This window comes from Thrips palmi, unplaced genomic scaffold, assembly GCF_012932325.1.
Source record: "Thrips palmi isolate BJ-2018 unplaced genomic scaffold, TpBJ-2018v1 HiC_scaffold_4, whole genome shotgun sequence".
NCBI lineage: Eukaryota > Metazoa > Arthropoda > Insecta > Thysanoptera > Thripidae > Thrips > Thrips palmi.
Genome location: NW_023144631.1, coordinates 9,189,642 through 9,212,300, shown reverse-complemented (window position 1 = coordinate 9,212,300; position 22,659 = coordinate 9,189,642). Strand labels below are relative to the sequence as shown.

General features: G+C 58.7%; 1 protein-coding gene across 1 annotated transcript in view; it reads right to left on the bottom strand.

Moving 5' to 3' along the window:
• Positions 1-359: 359 nt before the first annotated feature.
• The window catches only part of LOC117649323 (leucine-rich repeat and transmembrane domain-containing protein 2-like), a 58,196-nt gene continuing 35,896 nt past the window's right edge, over positions 360-22,659 (bottom strand). The window contains exons 3-5 of the mRNA XM_034391961.1: positions 5,260-5,416; positions 4,195-4,339; positions 360-474 (exon numbers count right to left, since the gene is read on the bottom strand). Of these exons, the coding sequence (XP_034247852.1) occupies positions 360-474; positions 4,195-4,339; positions 5,260-5,416 (417 nt within the window). The remainder of the gene's footprint in view (positions 475-4,194; positions 4,340-5,259; positions 5,417-22,659) is intronic.

Sequence of the window (22,659 nt, the reverse complement as noted above, 5' to 3'; positions counted from 1 at the left end):
GCGGGGGCAGCGCGCCCGCGGCCGGGGCCGCCCGCCGGCCCGCGCCGCGCGCCTGCACTCTGCAGTCGCCGTGCCTACCACCGTGCGCGCCTGCGGAACGTGAGGTAGGCCACACGCCGCGCAGGCCTGCACCGGCCCCGCGCTGGTGGCCTACCGCGCATTGCCATTACCATTAGGGGCCAGACCACACATGATCGTGTGCCGTTGCGGGCCCGACACATGCCCGCCTGCACTGCAAAACGAGACATGGCCGTCCTTATTAGGGCAACACGCTTTACCGGCGGAAAAAAACGTCAATTGGCTGCATGCTCCCACTCGCAGTATGACCAAGCACACTCACTCACAGGACGACGCGGTACTCACCCGTGCAGGTTGAACCAGTCCAGGTTGACCAGCTTCTCCATGGCGTGCAGGGGCACCTCGTCCAGCAGGTTGTAGCTCAGGTCCAGGGAGCGCAGGTCGTCGGCCAGCGACCTGTCAACACAGTCAGTACCACCGCCGTCAGCTCGCAGTCGGGGCAGCGCCACTCCCGGCGCGTCACACAAAACACGCGCTGAGAGCGCGCGCGGCCCACAGCCACCCACAGGCCGAACAGGCTTCCGTCTCGCTCGGTCTCGTGTGGCGTTCCGCAGCGGTGCGAGCGAGACAGAGCGACCAGGGCACTGTTTGGAATCGGGCCACCAACGCGCGGACATGCTAAAAGCCATTACGCCCTGTCCCGCGCGCTGCGACATCAGCAACGCGTTCAACGACGGAACGAACACCCCCCCCCCCCCGGCTGGTTGGTGAAAATACCTGCAGGGTGCCGCCGTGGTCGAGGAGGGCCGCCCCGCCCCGCCCGCCGTGCTGCCGCGGGCGATGGCCACTCTCGATAGACCCACCCTCGTGCACGCCAAAGTGCACGTAAATCGATGGGTCCTTCAGGCTAGAGTGCGGCAGACGACCCACCTCCGCGATACGCACGCACCGTTTGGGGGGGGAGGGGGAGAGGGGGAGGAGCACTGCAGCGGCCCTCGTCAGCCGCCCTCCCCGCACACACACTTGTTAATATACTTTGCACCCCCTTCCGCGCGCACTCGCGAACGTGCGACCGACGCGGCGCTGCTGAGGTCACATTCCGAACAGTGCCCCGTCGCTCCGTCTCTCTCGCACCCCTACGGGCAGCCCCACGAGTGCGAGAGAGAGAGCGCGGCCCGGAGTGGGCTGGGGGCTCGACGCGACTATCAATGCGCAGCCACTCGTCTCTCGCCACCGCGCCACCGCGCGCAACCTCTCCAGCGAGCACTCCACGGTGCAGCGCGGCGCCACGGAGCACCTGGGCGGGACGGCCAGCAAGGCCCGTGTTGTTGTTGGTTTTGTGTTTCGTTCTGTTTGTTTAGGCCGAGGCAAAGGAACGTTATTTTTCATGGTTTTTGACAGTTTTTTTTCCATTTACTTGCGAATCTCAGAAGGTTATATTTGGAAGGTTTTGACAGTCCACCTACACAGCTACCCACCTACAAACACACACAGTCTCGTGCCTGCGCCACACACACACGCGCGCGCAGCACACACACACACACACACACACACACACACACTGAGAGAGCCGATACACCGCCCCCTTTTCCGATACGCCCCGTACGCCTCATTTTCCCCTTCCGTTACAGGGTCGTTACGTATGCGGTTCCGCATTTATAAAAGGTGACTGGGTGGCACAGTGTAAGTAGGGCGGCAGCCACAACGGCGGCAGCCACCGCGCGCACGGTGTAGCAGCGTAGCAGCCAGGCGTACAGCCAACGGGAAAACGCGGATGAAAAATTGAGCATCATCGGACTGCGTGTCGCCCTTTCATGGAGATTGGGCTCCTCGTGCGCGCGGCGCGCTCTAATGTATGCCCCGGAAGAGGGGGAAGAAGAAGAAGAAGAAGAAGAAGAAGAAGAAGAAGAAGAAGAAGAAGAAGAAGAAGAAGAAGAAGAAGAAGAAGAAGAAGAAGAAGAAGAAGCCTCTCGCTCGGGGTCGGTGGGAAATGCTCCACTCTTTTCCTGGGCCCTCATTTTGTAATGCCCGGTCCCGGAGGACAGGTGGTTTACTTTTTCCATTACGTGACCCTCCCGCCGGGGGCCCGAGTTGGGTTAGGGCCTCCAGAGTGGCCGCGCGGGCCGCGCAGGCCGTGCCGAGCGAGGCGCGCCCACTGCCCTCTTCGTATATAAAACTTGAACTGGAACGCTCCGCCGCGCAGTCGGCCACTATAAAGACGCACTGCAAGGTGGCGGTGGTGGGGGGCAGGGCCTACGGCAGCCCTACGGCAACAAGCGGGGCAGAAAAAAAAATAACGAGAAAAATGGCATAAAAATTATGAAGACGAGTAAAAAAAAAACATAAAGTATGTATAAAAGTGGCGAGGCGACCGGAAATTTGTCGCTCTCATTTCCGGTGCCGCTGCCTTCTGCTTTCGCATGGGAGGCCTGCAACCCCGCCAGTGTAGGCGCAGGCGGGGCGCAGGCGGGGCGCAGGGCGTCGCCCGCCCAGCGATCACGGAGATGCCCCACGTTTCGCACCTCATCCCCTCTCCCTCGCAGGCGCAGCGGCGTCGCACTACGGCCCGCCGGCATGCGACAGCCGCGCTCTGTCTCTCTCGCACTCGCGGGGCGCGCCGCACGCGCGCGAGAGGGACGGACAACACGAAGCGGCATGCGACAGGACGGCGAATCCGAATCCGCCTCTCTGTCTCTCTTGCACTCGTGGGGCGTGCCGCGGGGGTGCGAGAGAGACGGCGCGGCATGCGCTGATTCCATTACGAGGCGATCGAACAGAAATAGAAGGCGGTGCCGCCGGGCATTCCTGTAATGAGCCTCAGGCATTATCGGTTAAGGACGGCCGGACACGCAAAGCCGCGCCGGGCCGAGCCGCACCGAGCCGCACCGAGCCGCACCGAGCCGCACCGAGCCGCACCGCGGACGAGCCAGCTGCCTCAGACACGTCAACTTCCCCTTCCGCCTCACCGCGACGGCCAAGGCAGAGAGAAAAAGGGAAAAAGTAAACAGAAAAAAAAAGAGAGCGGGGACAGAATGTACGTAGATCAGCGGCGGGCACGCCGTCGTTCAAGGTTCGACACACGTGTCCGTCATGTCACGCAAGGCACGCCGCCGACACGTGACACGTCTCACAATCGGGCCATCAGCCTGTCTCGAAAGCTTGTCACTCTCACACACACACACACACACACACACACACACACACACACACACACGACGCCAGCGGGCGGTTCCAGGCTCCAAACAGCTTTCCCCTGCTTTATTAAAACACGTCTGCACGGGCCGCCACGCAGCCATTTCCGTGTGTTCCCCATTATCCGAAATTAAAGTGTAGCGGACCAAGAGCATCGGCAAGGCAAAATAAGAAGGAAACAGAGGCAAGTGGGCCGTATTCACGGACAGAACAAAGAGCGCGGCGCACACGGCGTTTCGATGCAGAGGAACGGTAAAAAAAATTGACAAACCCCGGCGGGTTTGAACCCCAACCCAACCCAACCCCGCCAAGCGCCGAGCCGTGGGGAATGCACGTGAACAAGAACAGCTGGGCTGCGCGGCGCGTCCCGGCGGGCCGTGTGTAGCCCCCGGAAAGTGGCAGTGACTGGCGTCCCGAACGGAATCACCGAATTAGAAAGTCGTTTCTGCCCCTTTTCCTCGTACGAGAGGGCGAGCGAGTGTGTGTGTGTGTGTGTGTGTGAGTGTGAGCGTTTGCGTGCGCCGGCCAAAGGCAGGTAGGATGCGCAAGTTTGCGGAGCGACCACAACAAAGCCGCCCCTTCTGCTCGCGTGCCCTGCCGTGCCGTGCCGTGCCGTGCCGTGCGCAGCCCACAAATGAGAGAGATATAGGGGATGTATCGAGCCTCCCTTTGCAGCTGCTAAGCCCCCCGAGAGAAGCCACCCCGCCGAACCGCCCCTTCCCCCAAACTTGCCCTCACGGAGTAGCAGGTGGAAGCTGGCGTTTCGCACCAACACAGCTGCGAGACGCCAACACACACACACACACACACACGAGGAAAGCGGCTTACGTGATAGTTCCCAGGCAGCAGGCGGCCCTTTAGTACGACTTTCGGCACTCGCGAACGCTCGCGGAGGTATCCTTGTTACACGGGATCGGGCCGCCCCGCCGCCTTGCGCGACTGTACGGCTGCCTCGATTTGGACGACTGGACAGGGTGTACTCACGAGAAGGCCCTGGGCGCCACCCGCTGCAGGCTGTTGCTCATGAGACGCAGCGAGGACACCCGCACTCCGCCCAGCGCGTCGTTCTCCAGCCAGGGCAGTCCGGCGCGGACCACGTCCAGGTGCTCCAGCGCTTCGTGCGGCAGCTCTGGACAGAAAAAGAACACAACCGCCATGCATTATTGACGTCATCAATTCATAAACGCCCGGTTTCCCGCTCTGCATTTCGTGCGGCACGCCTCGGTCGATCCATCGAACAAGGAAAGAATTCGACTCACGGGTGCACTCAGGACGGAGCGGCTGCTGAATTACTAACATTTTCCAATGAGGGCGCGCTCAGGGAACGGACTACACTCTCAACAAGCATTCCCTCCCACGTCCGTGTTAGTCCAGCCAAAAGCTTCAGCTACCATTAAGTCGTCGGGAACGATCGACTCAAAACGAGGACCGTCATTGAGTTTCTAATGAGAGGTATTGCCCATGTTCTTCTTGAATTCCGACGGGCGCACCCCTCTTGCCCACAGTGTACTTGTTCCGCAGGTAAAAGCAAGTTGCTCCAGCGATCTTCATCTATTTGACAGGGAACAACATTCGCATTCCAATCCATGCAGCGGCACGGCATGGCACGGCACGCTGTGACAAAGGGCACGGCACGTTATTTTGGATGGCGTGCCGTGCCACGCCGGATGAGTTATGATGAGCGGGGGCGATAACAACAAACGGTGACAGGGGCACGTCGATAGCTCATCCTGCAATGAAAGTGGACGCCCATCGTTTCCCCCTTTCCCTTCCATTTATTTCACGATTTTTCCCCCCTCTTTCTCTGCTCCCATCGGTCCCTTTGAGCCTCGGCATACAATGATTTGCGATTTATGGGCGTTTCTATTTAGTGTATCGCGCCTCCGGCGATGGTTATGATGGGGTGTCAATTATAACCTTTTTTGTGGTCAGGTGTTATAATCTAACACGTATCCCATCAACATGAACCAAAAAAGGAAAACAACAAATTTATGCACTTGCCCGAGGAACATGAAAAGGTCAGCTAGAGCGAAACTTGAGAAAATTTACCTGGCAGATGCTGGAAGGGGACGCCGACGCACGCCACCTCCTTGTCCTTGCAGGAGCACATGGTGTTGAAGGAGCATGGCGAGGCCTCCGCCAAGGCCAGGACGGACAGGGCCTCCGCCAGGACGGCCCAGCCTAGCAGCCATGACCTCCACCACATCTGCAACAAGCCAAACGCACCTCACATATACCATCACATATATACACTTAACACACACACAAACACACAGAGTCACGAGCACATCGAGTACGTGAGTCACGTGAGGCAAGCGGACCACGTCGTTACGCCAACCCGGGGTGGCGAGCGGTTTAAACCCGCATTTGGGTCGCGAGCGGGTGCGCGAGGCAAGTGGGGGCAAAATAAATTACATGAAAACGGGCAGAAATGCAACCCGTTTTCCACTAGATGGATCTTGCTCTCCCTGCCCGCGAGCGGAAACAGGATTTATTTCCAACTTCAACACAGTGTAAAACTTCACCACGGTGGAGGGGACTTAGCGCTAAGCTGTCGGCGCGGCTCCTAGTTGCTGATGTTGCCGCCGCCGCTCAGCCAGGTATAGAGGGGAGATTCTGGGCGCGGCGTGCCGCGGCGTGGCAGGGATCAGACAGCAGGAAATCAAGTTAGTAATGTATATGGCGTGGTGGCTTGCTGACGGGATTCTCGACATATCCGCCTAGTTCGATCCCGCCGGCAGCACTCCACCAGAACGCACACACTGATGCGCCAGAATCTGGATGAGATCGGCCTGGTCTAGTCTAGTCGGTCGACAGCCGAAGAAACAGTTTGATAGTCAGGTCAGGCCAAGGGAAAATGGGGTAGTTAAGTGGGTGGTCGGAAAAGAGCGCACAGGATGATAAAGACGCTAGTAGGCAAGAGATCGAAAGGCAACCGGCAGCAGTGGACGGACGCAAAGCCTCTGGCACGGAGAAAAGGCCAGTTCACGCGTCCGGGCAGTGCAGAGAGAGGTTAAAGCGAGAGTGAAGAAAATGTGGAAACAAAGGGGGAAAATACTGCCCTCTACAAAAAGAAGAGCGAAAACATAAAACGATTCGGCCAGAGGAGAGTGTGTCTGCAAAAGACTGCCAGAGGGAAAACATTCTGATACGCAGTCCCAATCGTTTCCGCTGAAAGCCAGTTCGCTTCGGGACGGACCTCCCTGACAGCTTCAACCTCTTCCTCTTCGTCGCTGTAGCCGCGTGGCCGGGCACATGCGTAGTTTCACGAAGAGAAAGGGTTCTGCGAGAAATGTTGTCCACCCGTCCGGTGACTTCACCCGCCATTCAAATTTCTCTGGCAGTTCGAATCGTTTATCGGCTGTTTGAAACACAAAACCAACCTTTCAAATGCCTCGAGTGTGTTTATATCGGTGTACTTTTTTCTGGTCCGCTGCGTCAACTATGCAAAAGCCAGCAAGAAATGGACAGACCCCACAAACGACTCCACGTGTTGAACTTGTACAGTGCGTAGCGTGGTTCGCTTTCCACACACATACACATACACCTTTACACACTCACTCACACACACACCTGCGCGTGCACAGTGGCCGGCACACCACTTAGCGGCCATTAGCTGCCGTTGATTCGTTTCCCTAGCCTGCAAGCGCAGCGGTTTAAAATACCACAGATCGCGATAGTGGAGCGATAAATCATCGAGCCCCGCCATGGATCCACACACACACTCTCACATAGACACACACGCGTACAAAACCCTCCCTCGCGTGGAAAGAGCAGCCACCAGCATTTATACACCCCTCTTCTTCATTCTGCGCGGACCCTCTCCCCTCACCTTTACATCGCACCAACACAAACACACACACAGACTGCAACGCATAAAAAAGGTCGGTGCCACAACAACCCCGGAGCTCCGTTCATCTTCATTCCGACAAGTCGAACGTTAATTAACTCGCGTTTTCCTGCCGCTGTCTTCCGATCCACTGCCCCCGTTCAATCATTGTTTCCAAGTCGCAAGTCGCTGCGAGCGGCGAGGGCGGACGGCGGCTCTGGGGGCGGCGGGGCGTCGGGGACGGGGACCTGGGCCCTCCTGGGCGGCACAAAGGAATAAAACTCATCCCCTTTTTGGGCGAGGGGAGCGAGAGATGACACAGACGCCATACGCCGCTTTGCCAAAGAAAGACGGCGGGCCGGAATATTTGCGTTTGCATAACTAATGGACTACTCTTTGCATGGGACACGGCCGACACGGCCGACGCGGCCGGCGCGGGGGAGGGGAAGGGGTTGGATCTGGGGGGCGCGTACGTCCGAGACGCAAGACGGACGAGGTGGGCACTGCAAAAAAGGGGGTCGAGAGTCGCGTTATTGGGTAACACCTGGAGTTGCACTTAAACGACACTACCACTTTTCTTGTGCAGTAGTAGAAAATACAGACACTTTAAATTGTGAATTGGTATATTGGTACTAACAGATTAATTTGTAAAATGATAATAAAGGATTAGAATGATATTTGAAACTAGTTTTAACGTGAAACTATCCCTTCCCTTTGTGAAAAAGACAGCGAGAAAGTGAGAGACAAAGAGTCGCTTGAAACCACGGCCGTGGAATGAAATGGCAGCGCGGCACAGGGAGGCGCTTTTCCGGGCGAAAAGACGAACCGCGCGGCTGCCGCGGCTCCTTGCTCCTTCCAGCCACTTTATTATTTGCGAACACAGTTCACTAACTTGGCCCAGGCCAACACCAGGCCGGCGTGGCGTGCCGGCGTGCCTATTCGGGGTGTTGACACAGCCCGACGTCCCGCTCCCACCAACACACGCGCACACACACTTTCCTTCCAGGAACTTGTTCGCCCCCTGGGGACGCGTAGCGCCGCGCGGCCGGGCCGGGCCCCGGGACTGGGTGCGGCCCGTCACATCCCGTCTCCACCACTGTTTGCCCCGCTAATTGGTGGAAGTCAAACAGGCCGTCATCAGTGCCACCCCGACAATGGGCGGCCACGCCGCCGCGGACGCAAAAAAAGGACCATCAGGGGGAGTCGAACCCTCACCTCCACGGGGCGGGCGAAGACGCGCAGAAGGCAGGCGGGTTGACACGCTGTAATTGCTCGGCGCCACGTCCGCTCATTACCGAAGCCCAAATTACCCCCGCCCCTTCTTTTCGTCTCGGCCAACAAGTTTTTAAATATGACCATAAATAGGGCCGGCTTAATACAAGTTTAATCTGTCCGGGAGAAACCTGATCGAGTAATAAGAGCGGCGAGAGTCGTTCCAGTTAAACCGAAGGGGCTCCATGCCCCCCTCTCTCGGCTACCCCAACCCGGTCCCCGCCCCCCGCTGGGGCAATTACCGCCCCATCGTGCCCCTCCCCCCTCCACCCCCCTCCATCGCCCGCCACGTCCACGCCCTCTTCCCCAAACAGCAGAGCTAGATGTTGCCACGGCCCCTGGAGACACACCAAGGCGGACATGCACGGGGCCACAGTAGAAAACACGAAAAATTCACAGACAAAACAGAGTGCTGAGTCGATCTTCAGCTGATTGTAGGAAGATCACGGGGCCAGCCGGAGTGTACGAATGGCCTGCTAAACACAACAAGCCCCAATCTTTATTTTGGCCAGGCACAACCTGGCAGATAGGCAGCGGCCAGGTGATTTAAGGTGAGGGATTGTGCAGGAAGCGGGGATGAGCGGAGGGTAGAAAATGGGGGGGGGGGGCGACAGCAGCCTCAACCGTCACGCAAACAATGCTGGTGGCAGCAGATAAACGGCTGCAGACGAATGAGCTCGCTGAGAAATGGATGACCGAAAGCCCGATCGGATACGACCGACTGCCTCCGCGGTATCTTCGTCTTGGTTGGCGAGGCCACCGCGTGATGGCGCGCCAGTCGTGGTGGCTGGGGCAGGCCTGGGCAAGCCTGGGCAAGCGGCCTGCCCCGCGGTCGGCCATCGGACGACACCCCGCGGCCGCCCGCGGCAGATTCGTAATTTACGGTGATTTGATTGCCGCCGGCGATGCATATTTTACTGTCGCCGGAAACGCGCGGCCATTAAAAGGCCTTGTATACGCCGGGCCTGGCCGTCCGGCCACGCCGCCGTCCGCAGACTCGCAGAGTGCACGCCGGTTTTACATAACAAACAAAAGCGATTTCGTTCGGAGCCCTTTTTTTCGCGGCCCCTTTTTGTGGCGGTCACTGCGCGTGTGCGGCGCGTGTGTTGGCTAGACGGCGTCTTTCTCCACGCTAATGGCCGGCAGAGTCGATGAACGCCAATCCATTCAGAAACAAGGCGGCCTGTCGTCGCAGCGGAAAGCGAATCGTTTCCGCCGACACGATAGGCCCGATAGGGCGATGTGTCGTACCGATAGCTCCGCCCTCGGCGCTCTCGCCACCCTTGTTCTTCGACAGCGAGCTCCACGCCGTCGGCACGAGGCCCTTCCGGACGTGCCGTGGGCGGTCGCTGGGTCGGGCAGGCCGGGGCAGGGCAGGCCGTCTGGACAAGTTTGAGCCGAGGCCGCCGAGGCCACGCCAAGCCCCGGGGCCCAGGCTGGGGCCCAGGCACCGGGGGAAGTACTAGTGACGCGCGAGACAAGTGAGACGGGGCGACCTGTCACCATCAGCGTTGTGTATACCGCCACGCGGCGGGCCCCGCTACGCTCGGCTACGCTCGGCCCGCCCCCAGGCTTGGCTCGGCACGCCGCGCGCCTCAACGCCCTGCCGGTCAACCCTGTCGCTGATTTTGGCCCAGTGAATAGCAAGTCAGGGAAGAAAGCGGAGGGGGAGGCCTTTGCGTGTCGCCAGCTGATACACGCCGCGGGGCCCCCGCGCGGGCGTGGAGGGGCGTGGAAGCGCGGGGGGCAAGGCCGCCTCGTAAACCAACTGGCGGGGGCGGGGGTTGAACCCGCGACCCAGCAGACGCGCCGGGATAAAGGGTGGCGGCGTCTCACGGAAGCCCCGTCCCGTCCCACGGCGTCCCTTGCACCGCAACGCGCCGCCATATGCAGGCCGCCTCGCCGCAGTAAAGTCCGAAAGCGAGAACGCGGCGCGCGGTATTTGTCGGGGCGTGGCACGGCGTGGCACGGCGTGGCACGGCACGGTGCGGCATGGGGCTCGCGTGCACACTGGCCAGAACAAACAACGTATCCATCACGGCCAGAACAGCCGGCATGCCCGGGACAGCCTCACTCAAAACGCTGGGGCCGTGGCAGGCTGGGCAGGCCTCGGCAGTCCCGGCAGCCCCGGCAGGCAGAGACCGCGGGGGGCCCATTTGTCATTAAAAGCCGCTTGCGAAACCAATTAAGAGACATGCGCTGACAGCACGGCTTCTCTCTCTTCTTTCACCAGTCTCATTGGCCGGGTCGATGCAGCCGGGCCCGGCCGGCCGCGAGTTGTTGCTGCACCCCACAGCGTGTAGGTTAGGGGCGTTCCTCCTCCGCTAGGTCGCGGAGAAAGTTTCCAGTGAAGGAGGGGCGGGCGGGCTGGACTTGACCGTACAGCCTCTGCAACCCTTCCGCAGAAGGCGCGATAAAAGAGGGTGGTGGAGGGGAGGGATCTGGATTCCCCGCCGTCCATTGCACTCCCGCCGGTACGAGCAGTGCGACCAGTACCGCGGTACACTGCGGGCCGGCGGCCGGGCCTGGCTGGCGGGCCTGGCGGCCTGGCCGCGCCGGCAGCGTGATCGAAAAACTTTGGCGGCTTTTGCTCCACTCTTGCCGTGTACATTCCAAGTTACACACAGAACAGAGGGGAGGCAAGTTTGAATGAACGCCGCACGCTGCAGCTGGAACTGCTTATTGTAGCCGGCCGGGCCGCCCCGCCAGGCTGCCTGACTGCCCCGCCACGGCGCGCCTTGCAGCCCTCGGCCGGCCGACGGAACGAGCCCACCACGCCAAAGCAAAGGGAATACATGTTGCCATTTTGAAAAATAAGTCACATGAAAATCTGTAAAAGGAAGGCCTGGTGAAAAAATTAATTTGTCGCCATGGTTGATTATTTAACATGCCAGAAATTTACCGCATAGATGAGAAAGTTGGTCCAAAGACTTTGACTTGAGGACCTTCCTGCCTCTACTTCAACAGCGAATGTACCACACCACGCACCACGTCTGCTTCCAGAGTAGTCACGTTACCCTTCGAGAAGCACCTTCGAGTTACCTGACAAAACTTGCCACCACAACTTGACACCAGAATCAGAGTCTTCTAGTTTTCGTCTCCTTCCCTGCTGTTGAGGCCGTTGTTTTGTTTTTTCTCCACAAAGCTCATCGGCGCGCTGCAAGAGCCAACTTTGTGACGGGTCGAATAAGGGCGGCCGGGCCTCGGCACGGAATTCTCCAGACCTCGAGAGACAAGTTGCCACGGGCAAAAAAAGGGCCGAGGCGCGGTGGCGTGTGTGCGTGCGTACGCGGCTGGGGGAAACAAACACTGGCGATGCCAGCAAACAGGCTTTGTTTTGTGTACCGGCCGCTCGGCAGTCGCCACGGGAACAAGCATAACCACCCCAAAATAAGGCCCTTCGCCGCGCACATTTGTCAAGAGAACATTCCGCGAGATTGGTAAAAAGGGGGAAAAGGGCCAAGATTTAATTGGATTTAACGCCCAGAGCGTCGTGTCGCTGGACGCATTTTTTCATCACTGTTACTTGGATAATTACAGCGCGTTCTCCTTTGATGTCGTTCACGCGGCGGCCGATTTATTTTTGCACCTGATAATGATCGACCTGGCCGTGAGGCCGTGTGTCGTTGTGTGACGTGCCGAACGCGCTGTTTGCTGCCGGCCGGGTCATCAGGGAAGTCCCGGCGGGAATCATTACTGCGCTGCCGGCCAAGAGAACGCAAGAGAAACACGCCCTGCCGGCAGCGCTCTGTGTGTGTGCACTGGGGAATCACGCACCTCACGCGCGGACCTTGCGCCAACCTTTAACGAATTTCATACTTTTTCCGAATTGCACCCGTATCGGATCCCCTTGCCGCCAAACACGCACGGGCCCCCACTCCAAACACGAGCCACACTGCAGTCCGAGTGTGAGGTGCCAGGCCAAGCACCTGTGTACAGGGCCACGCGCGTGTGTTGGTGCACTGTAGGTGTGTTTGAGTGGATCAATCCACGGTAATGGTCACAAAAAAGAGGGAGGGACAAACATTCGAACAACAAAAGGCCGGCACCGGAGTATCGAAGGTGTGCCGTTGTGTGCGAGGGGCGGATGGGTGTGCCGGGGGCACACACGGAACGCCATGTAAATGGTTCCACCCGTGCATCACACTATCACGTGCAAGCACAAATACTGGCACCGTTTTCGCCCTGCCGCGGCCACACCTCAAAAAATGTCTTTTAGAAAGATTAGTTACTACAAAAATGTCGTGCCAAATTTTATTTTACTGTTGTAAAAAAACATTTTTTGGATCAAGAGTCAGATTACATTCAGGTTGAGGTTTTGCTGCCATGCTGATATGCATGCTGCAATCAAGAACCGCGCAGTAAACCTTGAACCGGTGCGAACAAATTAAACGGTCTGGCCGTCGGATTGTCACCGACCGGACAGGGCGTTGCATCTCGTTAGGCATCGGGCGTGGGGCACCGCCGCTTCATCGATGTGTGTGTGTGTGTGTGTGTGTGTGGACACAAAAAACCTGCTCCACCCAACCCAGTTTCCTCCTCTCCCATTTCTCTCTAATTCCCCGCAACTCCGCCAACTAGCGATCCGTTTTGCGTCCACGTCTCTCTCCCTCACACTCTCTCCCACACGCCCACACATGCGCGCGGCCGCAAAACCGTCTCTCTCCCACTAATGAAAAGCGGGGGACTGGTTCCGGTCGGCCGTGGAATTGCTTTTACGGGGCAAACTATAACACATGTGCAATATGAGCTGTGCGCTCGGCAGCACGAAAAGTGCGCTGGGGGGAGGGGGCCAGTAGCGAGTGAAATGTTGCGCGGGGGGCTTAAGTGCGGCAGCTGGCCCTGCCGTATCATTGAGCCGCGCGGCCAGCCGTGTCATTACCTCGCACGGATGGCTGAGTCTTTCATTCATTGCGTCTGTTTACGTCCTAATTACAACCCAAGGAAACGCGTGCCGCGCCGTGTAGTATGTAAAGCACGGGAGTAACAAGGGTGAGGGGGGGGCGGTGGAGCGGCGAGGGAGGACAAATTATAGGTATTGGCTCCGCCGGCCCCCGACCGGAGCGGTCGTGTGTCATTCCACGGAATTGTATAGACGAGGGAAAGGTCGGGAAAAACTTCCTGCCCCTGGTAACTATCGGGGGTGACGTGACGTGAACACCAAGGACATAAACAACTGTGTTTTCGCTCTGGACTTATGTTAATTCCACCTTTTTATCAAGTAAACTTGCGATGTATTTTCGGTTTACTCAAGCTTCATTCTGAACTCCATACTGCCCGTGACCACCACCCTTTGCCCTGACTTTTCGAAGCTTGTGGGAGCCTTGCTCAATATTCCACGATGCGGTGATCAGTCATCGAGACACGATTCTCGCCGCTAAAAGGTCGATTAAGCCCCGTGAGTCAAGGCCCTGGCCCACCGCGACGCCGGCGCCCCCCGCGGGGGCCTAAGCACTGCCCGCCAGACCGTGGCTGTGTGTTGTGCCCTTGTGGACCTTTGCGGTGAGCCGACCCCTCCCCGCCCCGGCCTGCCGCGCCCCGCCGCTGTCGTCATGATTAATAGCCGTGCCGACATTGTCCGGCCACCCCGCCCCGCCGGGGGCGCCACCGCCGAGTCTTGAGCACCGCCGAGCGGCGCCGAGCCCCCAGGCGCCTCGCAGCTTGACTCAAGCAGCTCCGGAAATGCAATCGGTGTTTACGGCTTACTCGCGCACCAATTGGCCCTCGTTTCCGGCGAAAAACCCGAGCCGTTCCGGCGCCTTGCGTCTGTGAGCGTGTGAGTGTGACGTCAGTGTGTGTGGGTGTGAGTGTGAGATGGATTCGCCGGCAGGATGATCCGCCACTGGCGCCCCGCCCTTCCCCTGTGCGAGACGTAGGCAGGCTGCTGGGCGCGGCGAGGGCCTCAAATATACACGAAGAGGACGAGCGAGGCGCAGAGTGTGTGTCGCCAGCTGGCGCGGAGAGCAGCGGAGAGGCGGCGAGAGGCGCGCACACGGAGACAGAGAGGAAAAGGGCGGCCGCGTCGGACGCCGCGCACGCCGCGCCGGCATCAGGGGATCCTAAATTCATGAGATAAAGCAGCCACCCAGCACTCCGGCCGCGCTCCGGCCGCCACGCCCCGCCACTGCACACCCAGACCTGTCCTCGCCAGGACCGCGCACGGCGTGGCACGGCGTGGCACGGCACGGCGCCACAACCACCCTCGCGGCATCTTCGCCACCGCGGCCTGGCTCGGCTCAGCCTGGAGGGAGCCTGGAGGCAGTCAACAGGTCCACACAGCATCACTGCGGTGCTCGAAATAATGAGACCATTAAACGTGCACCAGGAAAATGGGCGCTCTGCATCAAAGTATAGCGCCGCCCGAAACGGAGCGCAAAACAATGAATTGGTTGTTTGTTGTGAATTTAGCAATCAAGGCAAGTGAAGGCGGTGCTCTGCAATGATCGAGGCAACGGCGCAGTGAACCGTACGTACCACTGGCGTACTCAAGGCAACTCAAGCGGAGTCCTGTACTGGCACAATGGGTGCAAGCTAAACTGGTGAGGGCCAATTGATAAACACAGAGTTCAGTTCCACATTTCAGTCTAAAACAATCCGAACGCGCCCAACCAACCTCTGCGCCGGACTCGAACTCGTCCCTGGTCCTTTCCCCTTCCGATCAGATACCGACGCGGGACGCGGGCACGCCGGGTGCAGCCCCCGAAACGCTGCCCCCGACGGGGCGTCGTCCTAGCATTGTGGCGCACAGCTAAACGGATCGCCCCGCCCCCCTTCTCCCGAGCCTTACGCATCAGCTCACCAGAGCACGAAATCGCGAGCCAAAGACACTCTTTTTCTCCCCTTTGGCGCCGCCTTGGCGCCGCGCCGCCTTTGTTTGCGAGGCCGATCGCCGCGGTCTAATCAAGCACAGTGCAGTGCGGCCTCGGACCGACCTCGGACCGACCTCGGACGGCCGGACGTCTAGGGCGGTCGGATGATTAAGCCACTAGGGCAGGCCACGATGAAGCCGGCTTACCCGGAACGAGGAGAAGTGACACACAGGCAAAATTTTGGTCGTAACTGGAAGAAAATTTACCCAAACATTTTAACTTCATCAATCAACAGAATTAAAAAAAAAAGATTGCAAATGTTTTTAGGCGGAAAAGGTGTGTCGAAAAGTGACTGTCTCTTCTTTGCGGTGTCAGCTTCATGTGCAGCGTTTTTGCTGCAGTTGATACGTGTATTTGAAAAAGCACTTGACTCGAGCGCGGCGGGCCACAGTGTCCCTGGCACTTCTGCTGCGGTCACCGATTGGAAAGTCCTTGTGGGGTGAAATTGGCGTGAAGCACCAGAGAGAGCGGAACGCGACAAGCCCAGCGAGGCTTGCAGCAAGCGGGGCAAGCGGACGACCCCTGACAGCCGACAGCCCCAGAGCTATGGCAGCGCCGGCAGCGCCGCGGGACAGAGCGGCAGAGCAGCAGAGCGGCGGCAAGAGGGATGGCACGGCACAGCCACGCCATGGGTGGCTCTGGCTGCTGGCTGGCTGGGCCACACTGGGGCGAATGAAACGTCCCCTGTAATTTGCTCCAGAGGCCAGAGAGCGCCTCGCAAAGTGGTCGTTAACGACGGCAGCGCGAAAAACCGACGGATTCGCAGCCAGGCTGCGCAGCCAGACACAGCCGCACCGGCCCGCATCGACACCGTCTTGGAGAGGTCCGGGGCCTCCACCAAGACCGCCCAAGCGGAGCCCCGGGCCCCGCCCAGCCGGTCGGGAAACACTTCCCCCGGCCAAAACGTTGAATAAAACCTTTGTCCGGGGATGGCGCGGACTGCGCGTGACGCCGCGCACGGCAAATTCATGGGGAAATCTGGCGGCTGGGGCCTGGAAGGCTGGAAGGACCAGACCCTCGGCACGCCCCTCGGGGGGCCCCTCACTGCCCCGCTCCGCCCCTCGCCCGCGCAGGCCCGGAGTGTCTCCGCGGGAAATGGATCCCCCGGCGACGGGGCGGTGGCTGTGAGACCGCCGAGACCGCCGCCCTGGACCCGCCGCGCACCGCCACCTGCAGCCCCTCCCCCCTCCCCCGCCATGGGCCTCCAGGAATGAACCGCCGGCCCGCCGGGCCCGCCCTAGCCGTGTACTGGATACTCCGCGGCCCCCTCCATCTTTCCAGAGGGCCCCTTTCCGCCCCTCTACACGCTTTTGTGTTCCGGGAGGCCTGCGCCGCACCGATATACCGGCTCGTACGAACAAAAAACGGCCGGCCTGTGCGAGCCTTGCCGCCGCACCGCCTCCAGCCTCCACCGTAAGGGGCAGGCGGACGGACGGACAAGTCGGCCACAAACCAAAATCAAGAAAGTAATCCCTGTGACGGCCAATCGCCTTACAGCGCGCGCACGGCGCGCACGGCGCACCAGAAAGAAAGCCGAGGCCATTGGGATGCTTCGGCAGTCTGCGCCTTCCTTCGTTCCAAAACGTGCCGCCGCCGCCGAGCCGCTCGGCCAAATATTGTTTCGCTGGCACGCACTGACACAATAAAACATACGCCTGCCTTATATAACGAATGCACAACTCTTTGCCACACCCAACCGCACCGCACTGCCGCCACAGGCTGGCTGGGGCCCCGGGGTGCGATTGCTTGCTGGCGCCCCAAACGGCGGCCGAGACCACGTCCCTGCCTGGGGCTGCGGGGGCTTCTGGGGCCGGGCCCGACCCGCGTGCAGCATAAACAACCAATCCGATCATTCCTCGTACGTGTGCAGTTCGCGCTACCACCCTCCGCGTGTGTAAGTGGCTCCGTCTGTGTGTGTGTGCTTCTTCGAACGTGTGTGTGTGTGTGTGTGTGTGTGTATGTTCGTCCGTCCGCAGATAGGTACATGCCAACACGCGATGGGTGGCGGAAAATTGCAAAAGGTTTAAACCAAACAAGAGGCACAGAAACAAGGGCGGTAAGTACATGACTCGCCTCCCGGCGGTCTGCCAGCCCTGCCAGCCCGCCAACCTCCCCAGACTCCCCGCACCGCCCGGCCGGCCCGGCCACACCCGAGGCCACACCGCACACCCTTGGTGCTTTGCGGACCGAATTTGTGGCCGACAGTCAAATTGCTCGCCGCGCCACATTTGTCACGTGAGTGGAATGGCGATCGGAGCGAGGGGGCGAGGGGGATACTGACCGCTGATACGCGGTACACATCCGTACACCAACACTGCACCTTACCAAAAACAAGAGAAAAACTGATTTCAAAACAAAAATAAATAAATATAATGGGCCTTTCTGGCACGTACTTTTGTATATAGGTGACCCATGTGAAGCCGGGAGGAGGGGGAGGCGCAAATTCAATTCGGCCCTTCCGAAATAAAACGTTGGCACGCCTGGCGCCGGCTGCCCGCCTCGGCCCGCCTCGCGGGACGCGGAATAGACATAAAAGTAATAGAATAGAAAAACAATAAAAGGGGGAACGCGCGCAGCGAAATCAACAGACTATCTCGCCGATGCCATTCCGATGTAATTATTGCTGTCCGTGTCACATTTTCGGGCTCCTCCATTATATATGTTGTTGTTGCCATTTTTTTGTGGACCGCACCCCTCTGCCCTCGGCGGGACGCGAACCTCGGGCCGCGCGCCCTGATTGAGTTTCGCGCGTTACCACCCCATTGGGTGCAGCGGAGCGAAGTCGATACCAATGTGGATCAGCGGGCTGGCTATGATTCCCAGTGACAGCGGATGAGCCGGCGAGGGCAGCACGCGAGCATCATGGGGGAGAGGAGGGGAAAGTGTGAGGAAGAAGGTGGCTACACGCCTCAGTGTGACTTCCGTTCCCCTGACATTTAAATTTTGCGTCTCGTGGGCCAGTGTGGCGATTCAAGACAGTGTTTCTCCGTATAGCTTTGGCCCTTTCACACCTATTCGGAGTACCGTAAGGTGGGTGAGGTAGCGACGCAGCAGCAGGGCGCCACTCCCCTCCGACACCCTTTCCGGCCGCACGCTGACCACTCCGTCGAGATTCTCGTTCTCTCCCGTCACTTTGCCGTGTGCGATTCCGCCGAGGCGAAATCCAGCCGCCCAACCCAGCGACCAGAAGGAAGGAAGGAAGCCCCTTTTCGCTTCCAGACATTGTTTTCCGATTCCATTTTCCTGTCCTAAAGCGCCACGGAGCGGCTAGGGCGGGGGGCGCCCAGCGCGAGCGAAGCGTCGGACGCGTTATGGAAAGAGACGAGATTTTCTCAGATTCGGAGGGACCACGTGCCCGGGCGGGCAGGGGCTTCCCTGTGGGAGTGTGTGTGTGTGTGTGTGTGTGTGTGTGTGTGTGTGTGTGTGAGTGTATGTGTGCACTCAAGTCTCTGGACGCTTGCAAAGCAACCCGACCGCCGGGCTGGGCCGTTTAAAGCCTTTGTGCCCGACATCCATCGTCACAGTCCAGTGGGATGAGAGGGAAGGGGAAAAGAAAAAGAAACGTCGGGCAACGAAAACTGTGGAAATTGTCGCGTTTCCGCCATGAATGGCCTCCCAGCTCAAAGGGCTGTTTGGTTGAGAGAGTCATAAAGCGGCTAATTGGTCCGCAAAAAGGTGTAACGGCGCAGCATTGTCTCGAACCGCGAGTCCTGAGCCGCCTCGGCCACTGTCGGAAAAAGAGTTAATTGGACAAACAACGCTGCCAGGCAGTGCCTCTGCGGGCCGCCCGGTGTAGTCGAGTCTCGGAGGGGAAGATCCGGTGGCAGGCTAGGCAGGAGCAAAAGGCAGGCTGTCGGAGCGGGCGATGCATGCGACACAGACTCGGTGATATTGTTTCCAGGCCAGGGCGCCTCAGCGGCCTCGGCAGCCTCGCGAATTGCGCCGAGCAGGGCGCCGAGCGTGGGGAGTTTACGGACGCGCCGCGCCTCTTTCTACCTCCCCTCTCCCCCTCCCTCCCGCCCTTCAAACGCCCGCGCCGCTCCTAGATCCGGTCGAGCCACCACATCCAATTCCCTCCTAACGTGATTCAGACGTGAAAGGAACGGCCAAAACGGGCCGCATCTTGGGACTGTTGCCCGCGAATATTGCGGCCCGGTGTGTTCGGAGTGAGAAAAGAAGGGTGGATGGGGAGGGGGCAGCGAAGAAGAGGAAGAAGAAGAGGGCAAGAAAAGAACGCTTGCGGTGACGCATTACCGAGGAATATTAGGTTTGCGACAATGGACCTCTCGGTACAGCTTGACGATGTCAGCAAGGACACTCAAAGGGATTACGCTGCGGGGCAAGCGGCACGGAAAAAGAGGGACAAAAAAGGAAAGAACACAACGAGGACCTAACCTAACCCCGCAGACGCGCTTTCCTAAGACACGGTCTTTTGGTCGAAAAAATACAGAGGACACCAAGGCGCCTTTGTTGAACGGTGCCCCACAGCGAGCTGATGCAGACAGTGCATGGCGGCAGCAGCATGGGATACTTTTTCTGTAACCTACGAACCAAAAACGACAGCGTTTCAGAAAAAATGTTTACATGCTAAGTAAATTCAAGAAGGAGAAAAGGCCACTACAGTGAAGTTGTGAAGGTACGGATTTAACGGCAGACAATCCGCACTTGTTTTAAGCCATCAGATTGACTTTAGTTTCGCGTAAATTGAGCATCGAAAAAAGGAACTGCTCAGAGGGTCTAGTAGTCTCGAAATTCAAGGCATGATAAAGATCTTTGTGTGTCTGTAAAACTGCAGTTCCCTGGCACCAAAGGTGTAAAAAATATTTAGAGACACTTCTCCTGTAGGTTTTCCGTGACGCCGTGACGGTGTGCTACGACATCCTCACGCCGCAGGGCGCAGGGGGCGTGCAGTGCAGCGCCAAGCGTACCTGCGGCGTCGCTGAGTATCGCATTCTGGCGGCTTGACGGCGCCGTGACACGCGCGGCGCGGGGCCCACAAGAATTGGGCGTGGCAACCGCACCGTGTGGCACCCCTACAATGTTGCATCGAAGAACAGGGGGCGGCGCGCCGCGGCGTGGAGGCACCCGGAGGCGGAGACACACAAGTGGAGTGGAGTGCGCCGCGTAAGTAGACCAGAATCACAGGCCATCAGCGAGAATGGGCCGGAGTGGCAGGGAAATGAATCAGAGCTCCGAGCCGGGCGGGCTGCCGGGCGGGCTGGCTGTGTGCGTTTGCAAGGTGGTTAATGTGGAGAGTAGAGGCGAGGCCGCGCACTGCGGGCACACTGAGCACACTGCGAGGGGCCGGAAGCCTGCCGGCGCAGTCTGGCCGGGGCGGCTGGGTCGACATTGGTTCAACTGCACAGGAAAGGGGAGGCGTTGGCCACGATCCTGTGGACTTGACCAGCCTCAAAATGAACGTTCAATCGAATCTATTCACCGTGTTCACAGCTGTGACCGAACGAACTGAACTGTCATTTTGTTTTGCCATCAAGTAAAAGTGCCTAGAAGTCAACCCCCTGAAACAAAAAGTTGCGGTTTGTGGCTGGAAATATGCCTGGAACGTTGTCTTCTTTTGCGGCAAGCTGCTTGATCGAGAGTTCCTGGAAAGAAAAATGAGAGGTGCCGCAAAAGATTTCCACTGATCGGGAGCGAGTCTGGAATGCGAGGGTTGGGCGGCGTGGTTAGCTCACCCCGGAGAGGGGGCGGCTCGCCCACAGCTCGTCGCGACCCGGACACAGGCCGCAAAGAATACACAAACTAACAGGGGCAACAAATTGGATGGGGCAGCGACAACAGTTCCTGGGCGCTGCAAACGGCGTAACTGCCGAGATGCTGCCGCGTTGATTGGCCAAGGCACACAGTGCAGTGGTCCAACTTGGCGGCCCGGCGACCTCACCGTGTATTCAACGCGGTCACCCCTTCCCCTAAAAGGTTCCAGACGAAACACAAAGCGCAGTGTGCAGACAGACTGTGCAGCTGTCCCCCATTCTAGGGTCGCCAGCAGGCGCCAGCCATTGCGCCAGCCCCACCCCCGGGCCGGAAGGTTACGCCAAAGTTGTATAATGGAGGCAGTAATTAAGATGGTCAGGTAATTACTTGGTGGAACAATGCGAGCCGCAAACAAGGTAAGGAGGCCAGAAAACGGGCCTTTCTCTGGGCGGGCGATCCCCGTGAGTGTCAAACTGACGCCACCTCCGCAGTGCGCGCCCAAGTCACGGTGGATTGACAAGAAAACGTGAAAAAACTTGCTTGCGCTAAAGAAAATGAAAAAAAAAATGGTGTTGTTTTTTGTTAACACTGAGTGGTTAGAAACCTGATTCTTAGGAATGAATGAATTCTCTTTGCTGAATAGTATCTCCTTTGACCTCGAAACCCAACCCAAGAGAGAGAAGAGAGAGAGGCCACCGAACAGAACCGATTCTGTCTCGCACCCAGTGCGACACCCAATCAACGGAGGAGGCACAACCCGATATCACCTGTATCCAAGAAAAACAAATCATTCGTCAAAGTAAACAAAGAGGGCACGGGTGTGAGTTTTCAACCGTCCGGCGTGGCGGGGATGTGTGCGAGCGGTTACTGGAAAGGCTCGGTGTAAATACTAAAAATACTTTTCTTTCATGCGGCCAGGGGTACCATAACATGTGAAGCACACATGAACTGTTTCGCAGTCCTGTTGTAGCCTTGTGTGTGTGTGTGAGTGCGCGCGCGCGCGCACGCGTGCGTGAACCTGTCCGCTGTGTGCAGAGTGAATGAAACGGGTAGATGACGCGACAACTCTGCCGCAACAAGCCGCCAGAGTTGGCCAACCTTTCCCCCACCCCCAAAACAAGAGGAAGACTAGGCAACGAGGTGGTGGCCGCGTTCCGGCCGCGGCCCGCCGGTCGGGTCGACAACTCGAAAACAAACTCGAAACTACCTCCTAATTGAAAATGTTGAGATGGTCTGGCCGCTGGTTTTTTCTTCCTTCTTCCTTTCACATCATTATCATCCTCTTCGCGCACACTGCGCTCACCACACGCTTGGGAGAACAACGAAAATAACGACGCGGTAACTTATTTGTCAATTTGACCAAAAATTCGCAGGGTTAAAACACAATTTTTTTCCACTTATTACAGTGTCTCTGTACGGTCAACGTGCCTTTTACGGACAGCAGTGGGAACAAAGCACCACTCAGGGCCGCTTTAGCCAGCCTGCCAGCCAAACACACACACTGAGAGAGAAAGAGAGAGAGAAGCACGCACACACGCACATTCAGCCTGAATATTCCCGGGCCGGGCCAGCAAGTGCAGGGCACGGGCCCGGGTGGCCCGGGCGGCCCGGGTGCGGCACCGCGCTGAATCCATTTGCACACATTTCAATCAATCAAGCAGTTGCTGTCAGGGGGCGTGGCCCGGCCGGCCCGGCCGGCGTGGACAAGCAGCGCCAATGTGACCCCATCACCTGCGCCGAGAGCGCGGCCGGGCCGGCCGGCCAAAA